Below are 24,141 nucleotides of genomic sequence, written 5' to 3'. Positions count from 1 at the left end.
TGCAGATCCGGAGATCTTAGTTCTTAGCAAAACTTTGTTGGTTGGGGGACTTTTACAGCAGTCTCCTTCCTTACCCAAGTCGCGAAGGCTCAGACACTTTTCCTCCATTCCCGGGCTGCACTAAGGTTAAACCGCAGCAGAGGAAAGAAACACACACCCGCTGTTTATTTGGGGGGGAGGGGAAGTAGAGGTTTGCAGTTAAGTTATCACGATTCTTCGCGCCACCCCCGGTCTGGCACTCTTGGCTGACACGTACATCATCTATTAATTGCTGTTCGCGGACGCAGATGCATAATATATTCATTTTTATCTTTAGTAAAATATAAATGGATTGTCAGCGCGCTCGTGTCTGTTTGTTTGTATAAGGCTATCAAAAGAAGTCAGAGAGGAGGCTGTGGCCCGGATCCTGACCCTGATTGTATGAATAAGTAAGCAGGATGCAAGTGATTGGGTTAAATGCTGCGAAGATTTTTTTTTTTTTTTTTCAAGTTAGGAAGAGGGTAAAAAGACAGCCGGGCGGGGGGGGGGAGGCAAACGGTGCATCCCCAAATCCTCACACTTTTGCTCTTTTCAGCCAGTTGCTTTGCTGGCTTCTGCAGGCTTTTAAGGTCTCGCGGCGTAGAAATGCCTGCCCCCCACCCCCTTCCTCGGTCTCCCCTTTCAGTTCAGATGTGCTGATGTGCAGACCGGATTCATCTTCCCCGAGCGACGGCGGCGGCGGCGGCAGCTCGCGCTCTACCGCGGGGTCCTGGCAGCGGCGGGGGCGCGGCGCGGGAGCCCAAGCTTCGGTGGCAGCTGAGCCCGCGGGGCGCCGCTCGCCCAGCCGCGGCCGCGGGAAGTTCGGCCGCCAGAAGGACGACCTGGCAGGCAGCGAGCGCCCGCTCCGCCAGAGCCGAGTTTGCCCGCAGCTGCCCCTCCCCGTCTCCGGGAGCCGAGCTCCTTACCTGCCCTCCGCCCAGCCGCGGGCCCCTAGCCAACTTCTCCCTGCAACTGGGGGTAACAGGCACTTCTTGCCCTCTCTACTGTCCCGACGGCATCCGTATGTCTCCGGACACCTGAACACCCCAGTGTCGCCGAGGAGCCTCCCGGTAGGGAGAGGAGCACCGGTTCCCCTCGCACCGCACATCAGCGCGGACCGCGGACGCCTCACCTCCGGGTCCCGTCCCTTCCTTTTCCTCCAGGGGAGGAGGATGGGGTTGCAAACGCGTCCCCCGAGGATGCTCGTGTGGCTGGTGGCCTCGGGGATTGTTTTCTACGGGGAGCTTTGGGTCTGCGCTGGCCTCGATTATGATTACACTTTTGATGGGAACGAAGAGGATAAAGCGGAGACGATAGATTACAAGGACCCTTGTAAAGCCGGTAAGTGCCTCTCCAGGTCGGGACGGCGGCGTGCGGGGGGCCGCCGCGCTGGATTTCCGAGGGGTGGTGGTGGGAGCTCACCTGTTTCCTCCCTCTCTCGCCAGCCCCTCCGCCGCTCCGTCTCTTGCCCTCCTTCCCTTCCCCTCCCCACCCCCCAAGTGACAGTCGCCACGGCCCGAGTTGACTGGAGTTCCGTGCTGGTGGGATCGAATGCCAAGCTCCCGGCTCCCAGTTTGGGAAAAACGTCCAGAGTTCGGATTCCCTTCCCCTCCCCCAGCAAAACGAAACAAACCGTAAACACAGCTGGCCTGCCGAGGGTTTTAAATACCAGCACTCAGCGGACTATATGCATCTGGAGGGGACTACACCTCCTCTTTGTTCCAGGGTGCGGTTCCCCAGTGTTCGCCCGAGACCGAGTTGGTTAGAGTTCCCCAAAAGATGGGTGGGGATGGAATTGCTACCTCGGGACACCTTTGCCTCCTTTTTTGCCAGGGGTTTCAAATGTGGGATCCAGGCGAGAAGGGGACTGTGACGACCTTGGACGCTCTCACGCTAGATGATATTCAAATGCATTTGCCCATTTAAAATAAACCTTAAAAAAAAAAAAGTCCAAGTTGTTACCCATTCAAACTTGCGCCTTCCTTCCTGCGTACACCCCTGGGAATTGCAGTTTGACCTGCACTGCCTGAAGCTCAGCTTCTCCTCGCGCGTCCGGGGGCGCCCCGGGTCTTTCCCCTCTCCCCCACGCGTCCAGCGCCTCTGCGGGTCTCTCCTCCCGCTCGGGGCGGTGCTTCACTCCAGCCGCCTCAGGTCGGAGCCGCACGTGCCGCGGCCGGCGACCACGTGAGCGCAGCGTCCCGGGACTCCCGGGGCGGGGGGGTGGGCCCCAGGTCCCTGGCCCTGCGGAGTTGAGGTTGAGGTGACCGGAATTCATTGTGGACTCACGACTAACTTCGGGAGGAGGGTTACAAGGGTTGTTGGGGCCGCCTTCGTGGAGTTGTTTGTGGGCTGAAGGCACGTTCTGCCCCATCTCTAGAGGTGTGGGCTTTGGCAAAGCAAAGAGGAAGGGAGTGGGCAAAGGACCCAAAGTACCTCTGCTTCTGCGGATTCTGTGCGGGCTTGGTCGGTATGTGACTGCGATTTCTTTCCCTTTCATAGCAAGGTAAACCTTATTCAACCTTTCTTGGTCCTGAAGGAAGGAGAAGTGCACACAGTGAGGGAAAATGCTGGAAATTCCCTTGTTAATTTGTACTGTTGATGACACATTGCTCTGACAAGGAGCGTATGTGTGTTCTGTGCATGTTATCAAATCTTTCTTCGTTCGCGCTTACTGGAGATGGTTTATGCAAAACTTGCAGTAGCTTAGTAGAAACTTGTCAGTCTGGAACTCAGAATTCTGTTTTAACTCTGTTTTGTTTATAAGTTTCCTCCTATCACCTTTAACACTCAGTCTATCCCACCATAAGTTTCTTGGGCCTTCCCTGATGGTTTGGGGAGCAAGACACCATTCTGCTATGATGGGTGACTAGTGGCTGGACAACCAGAATTCAATACCATACAACTCCCCAAACATACATACAACTCCGCAGTTTTATTGAGAAATTAATTTTGAATCATGTTTGCAACTGGGTGAAAATTGTGTACTTTCTTGTTTTAGATAATACAGAAATGAAGTGTTATTTCTGAAGATTGTCTAGGAAAAACATCTATTCTGATGCTCTGATGTATGAAAGATTTGACCAGCTATTAATATGAAAAAAACAGTGCATATGTATACATTGACCTGATTTCAGGAAAATAAATATAGTTTTCTATACAGATTCAAGTAAACGTTTATGCCTTTTAAAAATCATTAATTTCAAATAAGAAGTGTCAAAAATGAGCTAATACTATTTTCAGAAATTATGTTGTTTAGGCTTATCTTATGTTAGAAATTGTCCAGAATGAGGTTCTGTGAACATAACTTTTTTTTCTATTTAAGAATGTTTTCAATTTTAAAATTTAAGTGGTTGCACCATGTGTATTGAAATCTGCCTCAAGCATAAATGTTTATTATCCTCAGCAAATAAACATCTAGGGCAAGAAAAAAAAAAACTTTAAGAGCATTTACTTTTGTTTTTCCTTTAATACTGGTTTATTTTAGAGCATAACCTTTGAGTACAAGAGGCATACCTGTGTCTATGTGTATACTGTATATGTATAATGAAAAGAGAAGAATGGCCCAAGTGGAATGCTGAGAAGTATATCCAAAATCTGAGATCACTTGTTAAATGATCAACCCTGCTTTTTAAATTTAGTGACATGAAAGACTTTAATTTACCATCTTGGCTAAAGAGTGGCAAAGTCTTGGCTAAGAGTGGCCTCCCTTTTGGCACTGTGTAAGACAAGTAAAAGTTATAATAACAAGAAAGAAAATTTAATAGCACATTGAACTCCCAAATAAGAGTCAAAAAAAGGTCACTAAAATAGAAAGATGAGGACAGATATGTGAAAGAAGGCCACACAAAAGCCAGAGAGGGTGCCCTCCAGATTCTGGGGTACCTTTAATCTGCCCTTTCCAAAGAGCAGAGTGGAGGGCATGGACCATAAAATAAAGTGTCCTTTCTGCACTTCTCTAACAAAATACTAATTTTCCTCAAATTATACAGCAGCTTGATGTCATAATGACTAACATAGGTTTATAGTTTCAAAGCACTCTTAAGTACATTATTTCAGCTCAACACAACAGTCCAATATGGTGGAACTTGTTAATCGTCCCATTACACAGATAGGAAAACAGATGTTCCACAAGGTCAAATGGTTGTTAAGATTATCCAGAACTTGATTTGAAGTCTCCTGGTTGCAAAACCTGTCATGCAATTAGGTAGACAGAGAGATAGATAGATAGATAGATAGATAGATAGATAGATAGATAAAATAATTACACTGCATCCTTAGCTGGCCTTTTGGAGGCCTTCCTAGAAATGCAAGCAATAGAAATTTGTCCAGGTTTACCTAGAGTCTAGACTAATAGAAGTGCAGTTACTTTCATATCTGATAAGCATGAAATGACTAAGAACATAGTTTCATCTTTTCCAAACCCAATTGTAATATAAAGTCTTTGAAGACAGAGATCATACCTGATTTTTAATATTTATCCCAGGAATAGATTACCACTGTTGGTATCTAGTAAGTTCTCAATTCTTTCTCAATATCTATAGACTATAAATATTGATCTTCACCTCTTATCTACAAACTTCTATTCTAACCAGTAATGTTACCCAAGAAGAAATATTCTTAATACAACTTGTTAAAATTGTGCCATTCTTAATATATTTGTGAAACACTATAATTTTTATACCTATGAGAACTCTAATTTCAAGTTCATGAAACTATTGGACAGAAAGGAAACCTTGTGTTAATTTAATTGAACTTTCACTTAGAAAGACATTTTGGTATAAGTGAAAGTAGGTAAGTTAGTGCAGCATAACTTCAGATATATTTATATAGTCAAATCCATTAAGACAGAATATAGGTAATTAATCTCTCTATATAGATAAACACAAAGATGCATATAATTCAAAGGGATATCTGATTGTCTTTCTTCAGCATAGTACATAGTCATCTGAGTTTGCAGTCTTACTCTCTCTAGTTCAGAAGGTTCCTAAGGGACGCTGGGAAGCTGATGCTGCAGGAAGTCATTCCAGAACAGAGACTAAGGTATCCTGTTTCAGTGTTGTACTGTTCGTTCCAATAGGTGTTAATCAGAGTATTAATATCTGTGAAGAGCTAAATTCAGTGTGCAAGTTAAATGTTCCAGATTTGTCTGGAGATTACCTGGAGACCAGATAGACCAACTCTGTATTCCCTGCCTCCTTCCCTTCCTTCTTTTCTCTTTTTGTATTTAAGGGGATATCAGGAAAGCTCAGGCAATTGAAAATATAATATGTAATAAGAGGGATTGAAGAATTTAGTATTTTGAATGATGGGTAGAGGCTGAGAAGACTGATGATGTAGAATGTTTGTTCAGAAGCTTGTCCTTATCCTTTTGGACAAGTGTGAACACCCTGAAAAAAAAAAAAAAAGGCTTTCTATCTTGAATCTTCTGAGTAAATGTCTCCTTTTCCTGGAAAAAATCCAAACATGGTTAAAGGTCAGTGACTTGCAAGGTTAAATTTGCCTTTAGAGTGGCATATGCAAGCCTGTTTACATAGAGATAGGCTTTTGGTCTCCTAAAGGATTCTTCTTTCTGTTGTTCTTTATAATCAGTATCCCAGTGTCCTAGTATACTGATTTTTGGGATGATTTTCATAAGTTTATAATCTCTTGGTAAGATCTTCTCATTCTTTTCGTCCTCAGTGCTGTACTTTCTAGCCTCAGAGTCAGCCTCCTAGGTATGACGTTTTGGAATTTGATGTTCAACGCTGTGTCAACTTTATTCTTTCATAATATTAAATATTGAAGCATATATTTCTTGGTCCGCACTTCTGTTGGTTGCCAAACCCTCATGTTAAAAATGCATTTCATAGAGTGGCTTCGCTTCACCAGCCTCTCTTCTCTTTTAGTTTTCATTCCTCGGATCTTGTTTTTAATTTTTTTCTTTTTCCTCCTCCTGCTTCTGATGCCAACTTGGAAGTGGCCAAAGTATAATTTTTGCAAAGGGGATGGATAGATATTATATTCTGTATACTTGAATTCTGTTCATCATTTGCCAGTAGTGATTCTGTATCCCTTGTTGTGAGGGTCCACATCCATTTTTGGCCCATAAATGGCAGTTCCTGTTACTAGGTATGAATTGGATAGACTATTTTTTTTTTTTACATATATCCCCACAGAGTCAGCCAGCTTTGAAGCTCCTTTTTGTTTGTTTATAAGTAGTCTCCTGAGATCTTCCCATTTTTTTTGCCCCTGATGAGGGTACTGTCATTTGCCAGTTCAAAATCGAGCTGGAATCCCTTCACTGAGGCAGTTCGGGTAGTAATTACTGGAATCTTTATGATTTCTAGCTCAGTAGGTGCTGTTTGAGTCCTCCCTTCCCTGTTTAGGCCTCCTTAGTCTATAGTGGGACAGTTAAAAGTGTGTAAGAGCCTTGAAAGGCTTTTTGAGAAAGTTAGTGTATAATTCCACACTTTTCCTCTTGCCATCATGATGGCTCACTTTTCTTTTCTTTTTTTTTTTTAATAATTTTTCATATAGGCATGTGCCAAATATTGCACATTCTTTTTTTTTTTTTTAAAGATTTTATTTATTTATTTGACAGAGAGCGAGAGAGATCGATCACAAGCAGGGGGAGTGGCAGAGGCAGAGGGAGAGGGAGAGGGAGAGGGAGAAGGAGGCTCCCCGCGGAACAGGGAGCCCCATGCGGGGCTCGATCCCAGGACCCTGGGATCATGACCTGAGCCGAAGGCAGACGCTTAACCGACTGAGCCAGCCAGGCGCCCCGATGGCTCACTTTTCTAGGAAAGCCTAATGTATGCCGTGTATAGCTTCTTCTACAGAAACCATATTGTCTTTCCCTATGGTATATGTAAGAATCCTATTTTTGTACATCTTAGCAGCTTTCCCTGATTTAAAATTTAGTCTCACTTGTCTGTAGTTACCATAACATTCTCTCTAAACCTTAAGAATATTGGTCACATTAATGATCTCTTAGCCTCTTCATCAGCAAGTGTATTGGACAGAGGTTAGCCTTTAAATTGTTCTAGAACTCAGGTAGATGGTATCAAGTGCTAGTGATTTACCATCATTACTTTTTGTCTTTTTAGAATATTATCTATTGTTTGTAATAGTACCTTAGACCCATCTGCTTAAAATATTTAAAACTAGGACCTCCCTAAGCTTTTCTAAGAATGCTTGGAAAAGATAGAGGTAAATAATCCATTTAAAATGAGGCCTTGCACATCCTGCTGGGACCATCTGGTGTCTGGGGAGGTGGGGGAAGGGGGCCATGCTGCTCCCCTGAACTGTAGGAGAGCCCCCTGCAGCATCTTGAGCCCATAGCTAGGCCTGGGTCAGGCCGAGGCTCAGGTGCCTGGCAAGGTTTCTGGGGATGTAGGATATCCTCTACTGGGGGAATTTTGAGGCTTCTTACAGTTCTTTCATATTCTGAGATCTGGAATTAATCCTGGACTTATCCTTCCTAAATGAAGGGGTGAAGAGTCCTCTCTGAAACCCTGGATTCAGTAGAATGATTTAGCAATATGGCTTTAGTGGTTTATTTCTTTTAGTTATCTATTGAATAATGATGCTTAGGGAGGAACATTAAAAAAAAATTTATAGCCTTAAAGCTATGGAATGAATTGCATACAATGTGTTCTTTCCCAGAAAGCAGGAGGGAGGGAATCCCTTGCTTATTTATTTAGTTCTTGCCATTGTCAGCCCTGAAAATGGGATATTGACTATTAGATTTGAGACATTGTGGGTTGGCTAATGGAATGCTTGTTTTGTCAGCTCTTTACAAAATGTGTGCTAATCCTGTCAAGCTGTTTTAAGGAGCTCAGCTATATATTTGTATTAAGAAGTATTGTAAATTAGGTGTTAATTGAAATCCAGAAAGTGAACCAAGGAGGCATTTGTCTTACTCAGCTCTTCTCTTGCAGTTTACATTTAGAGTTTGAGCTAAACTATTTGCTACGGACCATATTAAAACAAAACAAAACAAAACACTTTCTTGAATGATAATAGTTCTAAAAAGTTGAAACCATACATTAAGAAGGTCAGAAGTGCTTCCACATATATTATTTTTCCCAAACAAAATCTAATGTTATGTATTAGTATCCTACTCAAAGCATACACTTTAATGTTTAAAAAAGACATTTCAACAGTTTTTAACACACTACACCATTTTACAAATCAGGGGAGTTCCATGGGGATGGAGTCACAAAGTATGTATTTACTATCGGCATTTGATGTCTTTCCTGTGTTGTGAACTTCCTATTGACGATATTTAATTCATGTGTTGGGGGAGGCAGAGGTGGAGGTGTAGGAGGGTAGAATAGTTTCTTCATTCTTTACATTTCTCATCTGTGTTAAACCGTTAGCACATGGATTGTGTACCACAGGGACTCCCCGAATTGTTCCTGGCCTGGTAGCTGATCTCAACATTTCTGAACTCTCTTCTTTGGCCATGCGTGGATTTGAAGTGTTTATTAAAATAATCACTATTCTTGAGCAGCACTGGGAACCCCCTTGGCCTCAGTTCTGTGGACTAGTGATACTGAAAGGATGGTGCTCCATTCCTCTAGGCTGATCTTTCTGACCACAAATACCTAGTAGATGAGAGTTTATGATATTTTGTGTTTTGTATTCAGATTATTGTGTTATTAAGCATACCTCATATGTAGAAGTTAAATTTTGAAATACCCCAGGGAAGAACATCATGCATAACTAGAAAACAGCCACATGGAGAACTTTCTAGGGAATGAATTCTTGGACCCCATCTGCCTCACATATCTAGGAATTGCCTTTGTGACTCATGTCAAAATAACATAATTCCTATTTTCACATTAAACATTTTATTTTTAAAAAAATTTTTATTGTTATGTTAATCACCATACATTACATCATTAGTTTTTGATGTAGTGTTCCATGATTCAGTGTTTGCGTATAACACCCAGTGCTCCATGCAATACATGCCCTCTTTAATACCCATCACCAGGCTAACCCATCCTCCCATCCCCCTCCCCTCTAGAACCCTCAGTTTGTTTTTCAGAGTCCATCGTCTCCCATGGTTCATCTCCCCCTCCGATTTCCCCCTTCATTCTTCCCCTCTTGCTATCTTCTTCTTCTTCTTTTTTTTTTTAACATATAATGTATTATTTGTTTCAGAGGTACAGATCTGTGATTCAACAGTCTTGCACAATTCACAGCGCTCACCATAGCACATACCCTGCCCAATGTCTATCACCCAGCCACCCCATCCCTCCCACCCCCCACCACTCCAGCAACGCTCAGTTTGTGTCCTTAAACGGTCTCCTATCTTCACCATGTCTCCATTAGTTAATATTATTGTTACCCCTTTTGGATATATGAGGAAACAGACTCAGAAAGGTTCAGCGGGCAGGCTGTCATGACCGTTGCTAAGTGGTGAGAACTTGAACCCAGGTTCTGTATTTCAGATGCCCTTCTTTTTTTGAATCCCCTGCACTGGCTCTTCAGCCAGTACAAACGTGTTAAGACTGGCAATTGAAGTGATGGTATTTGTATCATGGACATCTATCCATTGCGGCAAATGACTTTCTTTAGCGAGAATACATCTTGCCTTCAACATTCTTGCATTTTATGACCCACTACTGTATTGTCAGAGTAAGGCCAGTATTTTTAATTGCATAGAATGTAATATAGGGCAGATCCTAGTCCCTTGCAAAAGAGTATTCCCTAAGTGTGGAGAGTTGCAAATGAAATGCCCAATTATGTATGGGACAAATAAAAATGCATATGATTAATTTTAATAGAGTTAAAGAAATATGTGAGTGCTAAATAGTGTCAGGGAGACACTGCTGCCCGTTGTCCCAAGTATTTAATTGTGACAGCAGGCTTTTCATGTCAGTTAAGGCAGCAGCTGAGTTGGATTTAGGCAGAATTCCGTCATTAGTGTCCCATTCTTGGCACAAGCTCTGACGTTTTGTGTGGTATGTGTTAAATTGTTTCACACTTTAGATTTGCTGTCTGAGTATTCATTCAGTGCATGATTATGAGCCCATAAAGAGTGTGAAGAACATCCTTTCAAATGCAGGCAATGCAGGAAAGTGGATTATTGTGTACATTATGTATGTAAATGATGTGTGAATGCCTTTGAGAAAACAAATATGCTGTGAGAAGGTTCTTAAATAACTTTATCTTTTCAATCCTAACTTGTCTAAAAGCCCTAAGGTCAAAAGCTTGAAAGCCTTGGGGGATCATAGGGTTAACTAAACTTCTTGGAACTCCAGTGTGGTTTCCTAAGACTAGGAAGTCTGGCATGTTCAAAATATATACTTTATGTAATATTTACTAAATTACAATTTCTTTGAAGAAAACATGCTACTTTTAGCAAATTATCATGTGTTCCAGGAGGAAGAGTTCCTGCTTGTATTTTTTCTCAAACAAATGGGTAAGAACAGAATCTGGTGAAACAGGCTTCCCTTTTCTATTTTCTTCTTTTCTAAACCTAAGAACCAAGGGGATGTTTTTCTTTTATAAGTACTTTTTAGTACCAGGGGAAGAAATAGTATATATCTGGACCTGGGTAGACTGTGGCCTGCAGGCAGCGACCAAGGGAGGAATAATTAGGATTTGCCATTTGGAATGGGTAATGGAAGTAATGACCTAAATCAGGCGTTTGTGTTGCCTCTGTTTCTGTGGGGAAAGAGATTTGTGAGATTTGCTGGGTGAACTTGTGACCAAGAGTTAAATACAGAAAAAAAGATACTGAGTATAAGATACACCTCCAGTGTGTCCAGGGTTAAAAAATTTACAATAAGAAGAGATTTCCAGTGTGTGTAATGGTGGAAGGGGCTTCATATACAAAACTGTATGCAGCATGAAGAAAGTACCCCATAACATATTTTATTTCTATATTGAATGGTACCCGTAGCTTAGTGTTTTAAGATAACTTACCATATGGCACCCAGTGATAGAATCAGAATTTGAATCCAGAACTCTGGATTCCATGTGTTGCCATGTTGCTGCTGCTGCAGCTTCTTCTTTCTTTTCTCCCTCTCCCTCTCTCTTTTGGATAGGTATATTTTTGAAAATTGGGGTTGGTTTCAAAAATTATTATTTTTTTAAGGTTTTATTTATTTATTTGACAAGAGAGTGCCGCACACAAGCAGGGGGAGCAGCAGAGGGAGAGGGAGAAGCAGGCTCTCCACAGAGCAGGGAGCCCGATGTGGGGCTTGATCCCAGGACCCCGGGATCATGACCTGAGCCCAAGGCAGACGCTTAACCGACTGAGCCACCCAGGCGCCCCTCAAAAATTATTTTTTATGATTTCAGGGAGACTAAATAGTGCATCTGTTAAAAACTTGGGGTCTGGAGTGAAATAGGCATGGCTTCTAATACCAGACCCACCTATGGTGACTGTGTGTGGCTTTTTGCAATTCCTCTTATGCTTCAGTTTTCTCATCTATAAAATGGAGATGATGTTATGATCCTCATGGTGTTATTACATGAATGTAAAGTAAAAATCACTCTGTCTGGAGCATAGTAAACACTATAATTTTCACTCGTAGTACCAAAAATAGGAGGTAGAGGATTTTTTTTTAATTGCAACTACTTATTTGTGGGAAGATGATCTTTATAAAAACATATGTAGATAAAGTTCTTTTTTCTTGTCATATATAAAAATGCATTCATATCTCAAGTCCTCTCAAGTCCTCTAAATCTTGCATTTGAAAGGTTAAATCTCCAAGTGGAAAGGTAAGGGAGGTTTGGAAAGGTAACAGGGGTAACCAATGTACACACTTCTCGGTGTTGTTCTCTTGGCTATTTCCTCAAATGCTTAATAGACCCAAAATATATTGACAATTTTCAATTCACATTGACTAATGTGTGAATAGAATCTTGGCTATATAGTCTTTCAGTAATTTCTGGTACAGATTTTATTTGCCATCTGGATTAACTTGAAGAGCTTACATACTCAAAATCCTATGTTTACACAGAGCTAAGTTTAAGCACATGGCTCTAAGCTACAAATATTCATAAATTCATTAAACCTTTATTGAACACTTACTGTGGATGAAACATGGATTTATCCTTGGAATTCCAGAAGTATGAAATACGATACAATGCCTGACCTGGTGTAAAGATTTAACTTTATCATTTTTAGGTAGATAATATTTTCTGTATAAATAGTTGCTTGTACACTAATCACTTAACTCAGTGCTGAAGTTATTTCAATTTATGCATTTGAAAATGGGTACTATTATAAATTGTGACAATCGAGATATATATTCTTATAAATTTTTTCTGAAATTTTCTTTACTCATGATATATGAAGAGTAAAGCTTTGTGGAGAGCATAAAAACTTTTAAGAAAGTACTTTGCAGACCTTGTTATTTGGCAGTGGATTGGGATGGGATGTAACCAATAATTACTTATGCAATTATTTGGAAGAAGTCTGTATTGGTAATATGATTTCCATTTATTGTTCTCAGATAGCTTGATTCAGAAATTTCAACTACTTTTTGTCGTATTTTTCCTACATTATCTACTAGAGTACATTTCTGTTCTTCACACAATATCCTTATCCTTAAATATATTTAAATGTACATGGTTGGCTTTTTCTTTGTTTATAGGTCCAAGAGAAGCAAAAAAAAAAAAAAATGGTAAATGAAAAAAAAAAGTCTAGTCTTTTCACTTGCAGTATTCTACTGTGGTTTTGAAAAGCAAATATAAGTTTTGCTTTCTTTAAATAATTTGGTGTGGGTAGTGGTATGGCAATTGGAAAACAAACTGGGTTGGTAGTAAGAAATGTAATTTCCACTACTGGCTCTGCTCTTTTATTTGTGTGTAACCTTGGGGATGTCCCTTGATTTTCTGGGACCTCAGTTTGTGAGGTTTAGATATCTAAGACTGTCCAAGCTACAAAGCTTTCTGAACCTGATATCCCTGACATCAGAAGTAAGAGCTCTTCTGAAGTGGTACAAGGAAGTTGCAGGGCCAATGGCCTATACTGTTCATTGAGAGGGAAGGGAAGATGCTTACACCTCTCAAGTGGGCACTTTTGTTAAGTACCCCCTCAGGTTTCTCACGGTTCCAGCCAAATCTCAGCAACCAACAGACTGCCGCTGCAATCACTGTGGAGCTCCTTGACTTGACTTTGCCAAAATTATCGTTGAAAGCATTTATGCATAATTTCCCATTCCTCTTTTCCAGCCTCAGTACATCAGTAAAAAATTTGTCAAAACAGTGACCAGGTATGCAGACATCACCCATGTGCTTTTCAGAACTTGTTAGTTTCACATTACCATTAGAATTGAACGTTGCTCTATTTGTTTCACTGGAGAGATGATTGCTTGTCAGATGGGGAGAAAATGGCCAGTGGATGGGGAGAATTCAGTTCTTTCAAGTTTGAGGTCAATATTCATAATGGAGAGAACAAGAGCTATAGGCAAAGAATCTATGGGAAAGTTTTTCTGGCTTAAAGTATTTTATGAAATGTACAATATATTAAAAGATATATTCTTATATCAATTAATCACATATCTATCCTGAAAACATTCTTCCATTTGGTACAAGTGTATATTGTTAATTATCTCTATAAAATTCAGTTCACAAACTTTCAATTTATCTGAATTGTCTAGTAAAGAACTACTTTTTTATCATAAGTTAATTTATCTTATGTATTCATAGTTTTTTTTTTTAATGAAGAGTCTCAAATTCTCAAACAAATCATTGCCAAAGGAAGTTTTCGTTCTTGAGCTTTATAATAGTAAAGAATGAACTCTGAAAGACATTAGTATCGTGAATCTAGATAGTGTTGTTTTACTTAAAGAGCATTGGATAGTGTGTTAGGTGACTTAGGTGCAAGTCTCAGATCTTCTGTGTTTAAATCTATTATTTTGGTCTACTTACTTAATGCTGCTGAACTTAAATTCTCTCATTTGTAATATTGGGATAGTGTTACCTCATCTGTGAAATAAGTAAGGATTAAATGCATAAGTGTGATGCACTGTACAGATGTAAATTAATATAACCAATATTTTGCACCTGGTATGTTTCAGGAAGATAGGGCGATACAAATAAGATGTGTCCCTTCTTATAATGATTTCAAAATCTACCAGAAAAAAAGCAACAAATATTTCAGTTATCAATATGAAAGTGCAGTAAACAAAATATCGTGGTAACATGGAGGAAGGAATGCATTAATGATGTTTGGAATGGGGAAGGCTTCTCAGGGAAGGTGCATTTGAGTTGAATCTCAGTCTTGCAAGTTTTTCTCCAGGACAAAAGGTGGTGCAAAACCTTATAGAATTAAATAAGATTAAAAACTGAAGCTGTGAAGATTCATGGAATTCTATGAAAGAGGAGGTGGTATAGGAGGTGGTAAATAGTCTAATGTGGGTAGTGCAGAGGGTATGTAAGGGTTCGTGCTTTGGCAAGAAATGATTTGGGAAAGTGCAGTGTAAAGAATTTTTAATGCCCGGGGTGTGGAGGTAATCCTGATCCCCTTTGCATCAGGATGGGGATTTACTGGAAATTTAGATCAGATTACTGGCTTATAACAACCTTATTTTTTAGAGATAAGTGGGAATGTAAAGAATGGTCTGATATGGTAGCTGTAGGAAGGTAAGAAGCTTGTGGGAGCAGGGAGACTTGTTACAGCTATGGTAAAAATAGTGGCAAGTGTTGATGAGTGTTTGCATTTGTACTGGGGCAGTAGTTTTAGAAAAGAGGGATTAAATTTAAGAGACCAGTCACCAGCTGGATAGCCTTGGGGGTGAAGGTTAGAGGGAGAAAGAAAGGAGGACTCAAAGATGATGTCTCCATGGCTGTACACTTGAGTGACTGGAGAAACAGGGATATAAAAGAGCAAGGTAAGAAACACAGAATATAATAATAATTTAAAAAAACAGTTTGTCTTTTGTAAAGCAAAAAGGTTTTATGATCCCTTTGAGTTGCACATACCTGATGTTTGTTATCATAGGTTCCCTCAGGTTGTTATCCTTCAGGGGTATATTGGTTATATTTGGACTTTTGGGTTATTTATTAACTTTGAAATCAACTGCCATGTTCCACTGTTTAGATTCGAATTGCCTTGAACCTATGGATTAATTTAGAGAGAATTATTTTTATGATATTGAGTCTTCTAATCCATGAACATGGTATGTATCTGCATTTGTTTAGGCTTTCTTTAATACGGTTTAACACATTTTTAGTATTTTTAACTATAAAGGTTTTTTTCTGCATGTTTTGACACATTCATATATTTCCTATTTTTTGATGACATAAATGTACCATTTTATGAAATTTCTTTTAAGCCATTTACTGCTGTTGTATAGAATATATTTGATTTTTAATATGTTTACTTTTTACTGCAAATCCTTGCCAATCTGTCACTCATATTAATAATTTATCTGTATATTCTTCACATAGGCAATCAGCTCATCTGCAGTAAACCTGTAGCTTTGTTTCTTCCTTTATCATTCTTATGCTTTTAATTTAACTTAATTTTCTTGCCTTATGTGCTAATAGTCTTCCAGTGTTATTTGGAAATGATGACTGAGGGCTGATTACTCAGTTCTCAATTTTAAGTAGAATGCTTTAAATTATTTATCAGCTATGCTATTGGTGTCCTTAAAAAATAGATAATTTTTATCAGATTAAAGAATTCTGCTTTTACTGAGATGATATGATTATTTTTATTTTACCAGTTAGTATGGTGTATTAGGATAATTGATGTACTAATATTAACCCACTTTGCACTTCTGGGATGAACCCAATTTGAACATAATCCATTATTCTTTTTACATCCTTGTATTCTGTTTATTGATACATACTTTAGAATTTTTGTTTCTCTGTTCATTAGTTAAATTGGCCTTACTTTTACTGTTCTTGTTGGGTTTTGGTGTCAAGGTTGTGTTAGCCTCATAAATACTCTGGAAATTTTGCGGAAGATTGGAGTTATTTGTTCCTTTAGTGAGTTGGAAGGATTATTCTTTGTTTGTGTTCAGTGTATGGCATTACTAACAGTTCAGGACAAGTTTATTTTTTTAATTTTTATTTTTTTTAAAGATTTTATTTATTTATTTGACAGACAGAGAGACAGTGAGAGAGGGAACACAAGCAGGGAGAGTGGGAGAAGGAGAAGCAGGCTTCCCGTGGAGCAGGGAGCCTGGTGAGGGGCTTGATCCCAGGACCCTGGGATCATGACCTGAGCTGAAGGCAGACACTTAACGACTGAGCCATCCAGGCGCCCCCAGTTCGGGACAAATTTAAACTAAATTATCTGCTTGAGTTTATTAGGCTACCATGGTAGTATAAATTTGGAATGCAAACTTACTTTGGAGATGATTTTTGTCTATGACATTTGAGAGGATATTTGCTTTTCTCTCTCCTATTTAGTTTTAAGCTTCCAGATAATCAGATTTTGTGCAGTTACCTGGGGTGGTATGAATTTAATTTTCATTCTTGTACACAGGCAGGCCAGATTTGGGAGTCTCGGATTTTTGGGGAGTTGCCTATTATGTTTTCCAGCTTTGGTGGTCCTTGAACTGTCTTCTTTCTTCTGAGCCCTGGTTGATAACGAAACTTGATAGTCAGGTCAACCAAGCTTGGTAAATCCCCTCACTTGAGAGCTGGCTTTAGTCTTCTGCCTATTTTTCTGTATTCCCCCCTTCACTCAACCATGAAAATGTTCACTCATCCTGTCATACATTCAGGGAGATTTTTAAAATATTTTATCTCCCAATTTTAGTTACGCAGGAGGCTCCAGTCCCTAGTCTGCCATGTTGGTAGAAATAGCAGTCTTTATAAAGGATTTTAAATATTAAAAAGGACTTTCTAATGTTAAACATCATCAGGGAATTCCTTTTTAGAATTTACAAATTATGATGATTACATGGCTTTATTTAAAACTAATTTATCATTTTATATTAAATATAACCATAACATCTTCTATGAGATTATACCATATGTTTAGTTTGGTTCATAATGATCAAGCCACCATTTGTTTTAGCTGACTTTTCAGTACATTCATTCAGTCCTAGGTATGCACAAGAACTCCAGAAGTTTCATGAATTTTGTGTGAAGATTTCATTGTAAATGTAAACGTTTTCATGCCCTTCACTTGAAAGAATTAAATTCAAATTTCATGGGGAAAGAAAATCCCTATGTAACTCAAACTAGCCATTGTGATTTGCAAGGGAAAGACACTGCTTGAAGGAAGCAGGATACAAGTTACCTGTACTGACTTGCTGCGTTAAGGCAAATATGATTACTCTTTAACCTTTTTAGAAAAAGCTAGTATTATGCTTTTCTTTAAATTACTGTGATGTAGATCAGGAATGTGTTTTAGCATATTTTGATATTTAATGCATTCTGTTTTATTGATTTTGAAAATATAGAGAAGCAACCCAACATTATTTAATCTCTTTAATTTTTTAAAATTAATAAGGTTTTTCTTTTTTTTATTTCAAATAAGCAGAATTTCTTTCACCTCTTCTCACATGGTTATTAAAACTTTTACTAATATGACTTTAACCTCAATTAACAACTCATTCAAAATTTCCTGTTACTTTTTAGTTATAAGTCCTCAAAGGAAATACTATTCTCTAATTTGTAAAAATATACCTCTGAAGGTACCCTTAGAGATTATAACCCGAAATGCCTCATATTAGAGGCACTACAATACTGTTTTGAAGTTCTCACCAATCCCAATTATCATGCTTAACCTATGTTGAAACAGATTATGCAAATAGGTGGAGTTGCAGGTGGTGATTTTATTATGTATGAATGGCGGTGAGTTAGTGAATGTGTCATTTACTGATTCAGTATGGTTTCCTGAAAACATTCTATTAATGATTTCTTTCAAATAAGCATTGCTCTCTCTATGCCTCTTTTAAAACACAGATACTCTTTGCTCGGTAAGTATCAAGTCATTAACATGAAAATCATTAACATGGAAGAATAGGTCAGTTTTATAAATGTACTAGGAACAGAAAATAAGAAGGTGGAGAATGAAGCTCTAAGGATAATCCTATCCTACTTCACTTTGCTTTTGGGCAGCTCCTAGTCTGGGTACACCAGTGACTCTCTTGCCCTTAAACTTTTGCATTCTTTTTATTGGTACCTCTGCATTATGCTCAGTTTTTCTTGCTTAGCTTGTTTTGTTTTATTCAGCAGATTGTCCTAATCTAACCGAATAGTTAGCTGACTGCTGATTAGTGTATGCATGTAAGAAGACTACCCAAGGCTCAGGAAATAACTACCCTAAAAAGATAAGACAGAAAAATCCTTGGAGCTCACACAGAGCTGGTAATAGTGTTCTATTCTCACCTAGCAGAAAGGAAAAACTCCATAATTTACTGGATATCAGGTAGATATCCTGAGAAGCGTTTTTTCAGAGTATTGGGAAAAACTTAGCTCTAGACTAAACACTACTCTGGTCCTTTCTAACAAAGCTTGAAAAAAAGATCAGAAAGGATCCAAGTAACTTCACTGCTTCCCAGAACAAAACTCAAGAATATTTATAGGAATATAAAAATATACAGCAACCAGCAAGTTAAAATTCAATCAGTATTGCTTCTGGCATGCAATCAGTATCGCAGCATTGCTTTAAGAGGCAAAACAAAAACAAAAACAAAAAAGCCCCTCCCCACCAAACAAAAAGAAAACACTGGAAACAATGGGAGTGTCTATCATTAAGAAAATGGTTGATTAAAATGTTATATGGTTAGTAGAGAATAAAATGAAGCTATTGAAAAAATTAGATAAGCATGTATCTCTTGACCTAGAGAGATATTCATGGTATAATAAGTAAAAAAAAAGTGAGTTCCAAAAAATGCACAAACAAAAATTATATATTTGTCTATATATTGCTTACATATGAAAGATAAAGAAATAGAAAAAGGTAAGGAAGGATACACATCAGAGTGATAGTATTTGTTAGCTGAGGTAATGGAACTGAAGTAGGGTATGGAGACCATATATAGGCATACTTGACTTTATTGTGCTTTATTGAACTTTACAAATTAAAGGTTTGTGGAAACTCTGCATTGAGCAAGTCTGTCTGTTAATGCCATTTTTCCAATAGCTTATGCTTATTTCATGTCTCTGTGTCACATTTTGGTAATTTCTCACAACATTACAAAATATTTTATTATACTTGTTATGATGATCTGTGATCAGTGATTATGATTTGCTTCAGCTCAGATGGTGGTTAGCAATTTTTAGCAATAAAATATTTTTAAATTAAGGTATATACATTGTTTTTCTTTCTTTGACATAAGGCTATTATACACTTTGTAGTATAGCATTAACCAACTTTTATATGCACTGGGAAACCAAAACATTCATTTGACTCATTTAATTGCAATATTTGCTTTATTGAGATGGTCTGGAACAGAACCTGCAATATCTCTGAAGTCTGCCAATTTTTTCTTTCATATAATTTAATTATTTCACTTGTAAAATAAGCATAAATTATCTCATAATTTTTTAATCTTTAAAATATTTAAGAGAAAAAATAATGAAAAAGACTATATGAGGATATTAAAGATCATTATGATATAAAATGACAGCATAGAAATATTAATTTGACTATATGCTTTGATTTTACAACTGTAAAAATGAGATATGGATGTGGATAAAAACCAGTAAGAACTTCACAGAGTTTTTTTAAAGAGTGCTAGATATATTTACATATACTCCCCCCTTTTATATCTGAATATTTGTGGGCAATAATGATAGTTCTCTGATATAAAGTATGTAAAATATAGGTGCATGTGGACAAAGTATAGATTAGAAAATGTAAAAATGAACAGTGTTAGGATGGCAGGTTATGAATCATTTTATGTTTTCATTTCCCCAAACTTTATGTAACGTTGTACTGTCTTTATAATAAAAATAACTCAAAACCCAACAGGGCTTGCAAAGAACCACAAAAATATGATTTACAATAAGGAGAAAAATCAATAAAATAAAAACATCTCAGAAATGATACAGATGATAAGACTAGTAGGCAAAGACATTAAAATAATTACAATGGTATTTTATATGTTTAAGAAACTAGAAGAAATTTTTAGCATGTTATGTGGAGATATGAAGTATATAAAAAAGACTCAAATCTAATTTGTAGAGAAGAAATATCCAGTGTCTGAGATTAAAAATACACTGGATGGCATTATGAACATATTATACATTGCAGAAGAAAGGATTAGTAAACTTGAACACTATACAAGAAACTATGCAAAATGGAACACAAAGAGAAAAAAAGACTTTAAAGTTATGAATAGAGCATCAGTGAGCACAAGGTCAAGTGACTTAATATGCAAGTAATTGGAATTTTTAAAAAATATTTATTTATTTTAGAGAGAGACAGAGAGCAGGGGGGAGGGGCAGAGGGAGAGAAAGTCCCAAATTGACTCTGCGCTAAGCACAGAGCCTGACGTGGGGCTTGATCCCATGACCCTGAGATCATGACCTGAGCAGAAACCAAGTCAGTCACTTAACTGAGTCACCCAGGTGCCCCACAAGGAATTGGAATTCTTGAAGGAAAAGAGATAAATGTGGTGGTGGAACACAGCCTAGAAAACTATTTGAATAATAAATGACTGAAAATCTCTAACTTTGATGAAAACAATCAATCTGTAGATGGAATAATCTCCATAAACCCTAAGTATAAGAAACATGAAGAAACTGCACGATGTCACATCATAATTTTATTTTTTAAATCCAGTGATACAGAAAATATTAAAGAAACCAGAGAAAAGAGCACATTACAGAGGGACATGAAAAGGAATTGTATATGGAGGAGCAAATATGAGAATGACAGCTGGTTTCTTATTGTAAGCAAGGCAAACTAGTGGACAGTGGAACATCTTCAAAGTATTGAAAGAAAAACAATGTCAATTTAGAATCCTTTACCCAGTGAAGATACTTTCCAGAAATGAAGGTAAAATACTATTTCAGACATACAAAAGCTGAACGAATTTGTAACTATCCAACTTATCCTACAAGAAATGTCAAAAGAAGTCCTTCAAGTAGAGGGCAAATGGCAACAGAGGACAATCTGAATCTACTCAAAGGAATGAAGAACATGGGGAATGATAACTACGCCAGTAAACAAAAACTTTTCTTTCATTATTTAAATCTCTTTTGTTGTTTAAAACTTTCCTTCTGCCCTGTCTTAATGTGTCTCATTTCACAAAGGATTTGGTGTTCTACATTCTCCCTATTTATTGTGACTTTCCATACTGCCATTTAGTTCTTATCTCCTGAGCCATATTTACCTTGTTATCTTCCTCTCCCTACTATCTTCCTGTTTGCTGGCCTACCCTGCTTATACTCTCTCCCTCCCTGAACTTACACACATTATCACACACACACACATGCACTCATGCACGCATGTGCACACACATACCTACTTTTGTAGAGGTGCAATTTGGTTAAAATAGCATCAGATACAACTTTGAAGAGGTCCTAGAATAATTTAGAGTGGTGACTACTGGAAATGTTTAGGATTAGGGGCAGAAATGAAAAAAATGTCTGAATATGTTAAAACCAATGTTATGATTTCTAATCTGTTTTCTAAAAGCATCATCAGATGTTGCATATCTGACTCAGTCTCTAGTTGCTTACCAATGAGAGACCCCACAAATGTCCAGTGGGGCAGATATTCATTATATTCTAGAAATCACTGCTTGTCTTTTTAGAGTAATAATGCCTCAGTTCATTTCAAGATAGGAGCAATTTTCTATACTTTATGGTTCAGGAGTTAGCAACTGCTGGCTTATTTTTATAATAAAAGTTGTATTAAAAAAAGCTTAATTGAAACACAGCCATGTCCCTTCTTTTCTATATTGTCTATGGCTGCTTTCATCCTACAATAGCAGAGTTGAATAGTTGCAATCACTAGAGTTAGTATGGACTTCTTGCAAGCATAAATAGTTTACTTTTTGGCCCTTTAAGAAAATGTTCACTGGCCCCTATAGTTACTTAAAATTAATAATAGCAAATAGAGCACTTACTGTGTACCAGGGATTTTTGCTTTTTTGTTTTTGTTTTTGTTTTTTTTTAGAGAGAGAGAAAGCACGAGTGTGTATGCGTGGAGTGGGGAGGGGCAGGAGGAGAGGCAGAAAGAGAATCTTAAGCAGTCTCCACACCCAGTGCAGAGTCCCATGCGGGTTCCATCTCACAACCCTGAGATCATGACCTGAGCTGAAGTCAAGAGTCGGATGCTTAACTGACTGAGTCACCCAGGTGCCCCTATGTTCTAAGTTTTAAAAAATATATTAAGTACAAATATTAACTTTAAAACTCATAAAAACTGTATGGAGTAGATACTGTTACAGTACTTATTTAACTGAGGAAACTGAGGCACAGAGCATTTTGTCCTAAGTCACAAAGTTAATAAGTGGTAGGGTCAGGATTCAAACAAAGGTGGCTTGATTCCAGAGTCTGGGCTTTTAACAGCTGTCTCATACTGCTGCTCCAGTGGAAGAAATAAAGGAAATACAGAATTAAGAAAAAAAAAATCCAACACATGGAATACATGGTTAATCTATGGTGGACAGCCAACCAATTTAGGTGAAAGGCAGAGAATTATTTAAATTGCAAGAAAGAAGATAAGATATATTTAATTAGTTTTAGATTAATTATTGCAGTTTCTTCAGACTTATCCACAAAAGAATAATTATATGACTAGCCAAGTTGTTTTTTTTTTTTTTTTTTTTAGTTTTATTCACCCTTAGTGAATTACTTCTTTGAATTAGACCTGTATGTCAGGATAGTAATTCTATAGGATAGTAGATTCAGGCTCCTTTTGTCAGCTTCTCCATTTCTCTGTTTTTCTTTCTCTTTTCTGTTTGGTTCAATGTTATATCCATGGAGCTGTTCTACTGAGAAATCAAAATCATTTCCAAAATTTTAGTTCCATAACTTTGAGTTTTCCTTAAACCTGTTTTATATTTTCTGCATCATTGTAGTAGAGTAATCAGTAAGCATTTATTTTGCTAATTGTTTGTAACTAAAACGTGAAATAAAACAGGCTCAAGAGATTCTGACAGCTTGCTTATTTTTCTTGAAATTATTTAAGTTTGGATTTTTGACACAGTGGTCTAAAAAGGTTTAAAAATTATAAACATGCAATTTTCTCCTCATGGAGACTATAGTTGTGACTAGAGCTCAGCGTGAACTGATATTTAAGAGTATGTCATGGTTATGCTTTTAGTAAAAAACCATCATGCCATAGCTATATTTATTTTTGGACTCAAGCCGTAATGTCCTTTCTCTTTTAGGGCCATAGTAGATATTTCCTTCAAGGTAGCAAGCATGAATTTTGTTCATCATGAGACATTAAAGTAATACCTATTCATTGCACCCAAATAGCCACATCAGCTATAAAAAATGTGTACATTTTCTTTTACTAGGCACCTGTGGAATATGTGAGAAATTAAAGAGTATCTCAAAGAGAGTGTCTTGTCCTAAAAAGAGATTATAATCTGGTCAGGAGTCCAGATTATAGAATAGAATAAATATACAGATGATGGTAATAAAAAAATGCAGAGTAAGGTCAGTTTCACATAGGACACTTTATACACTTATGATAAGTTAAACAGCATTGCATTATTGAATTACCTGTTCAGGACAATGCTATAAATTGATATAAAATATAGTAAACATTTGCAATAAACATTTGCTATAGGACTTAAAAAGGAAAAGACATTCTTTTACTAGTTCACCTTGGAATGCTTTACAAAAAGATGTGGACTGGGTTTTGAGTGGATAGGAAGGATTAGATTATAATAAATACTAAATATTTCTATAGCACTTGGTTTTTTCAAACACTTTCAAAAATCTAATCTGATTTTACAACAACCTAATAGAACAAGTAACATCGTTATTCTCATTTGAAAAATAAATTGAGATGAGAGGTTAAATGTCTCGGGTGTATACAAATGATAAGTGGTGGCATTGTTCTTCAGGGTCTTCCAACTCTGAATCCTCTAAATTTTATATTGTACCACCCTTTCTTTCTTTCTTTCTTCCTTCCTTTCCTCCTTCCTTCCTTTTTTTCTTTCTTCCTTTCTTTTCTTCCTTCCTTCCTTCCTTCCTTCCTTCCTTCCTTCCTTCCTTCCTTCCTTCCTTCCTTCCTTCCTTCCT

At 37.8% G+C, this 24,141-nt stretch overlaps 1 protein-coding gene across 1 annotated transcript in view; it reads left to right on the top strand.

Annotated features, from left to right (window-relative positions):
* Positions 1-832: 832 nt before the first annotated feature.
* The window catches only part of TLL1 (tolloid like 1), a 210,150-nt gene continuing 186,841 nt past the window's right edge, over positions 833-24,141 (top strand). The window contains exon 1 of the mRNA XM_035022757.1: positions 833-1,359. Within this exon, the coding sequence (XP_034878648.1) occupies positions 1,191-1,359 (169 nt within the window). The 5' untranslated portion in view covers positions 833-1,190. The remainder of the gene's footprint in view (positions 1,360-24,141) is intronic.

Source organism: Mirounga leonina, unplaced genomic scaffold (genome assembly GCF_011800145.1).
Source record: "Mirounga leonina isolate KUSES-001 unplaced genomic scaffold, KU_Mleo_1.0 Mir_176, whole genome shotgun sequence".
NCBI lineage: Eukaryota > Metazoa > Chordata > Mammalia > Carnivora > Phocidae > Mirounga > Mirounga leonina.
The sequence above is the reverse complement of the archived record's forward strand: the minus strand, read 5'-3'. Positions and strand labels throughout refer to the sequence as shown.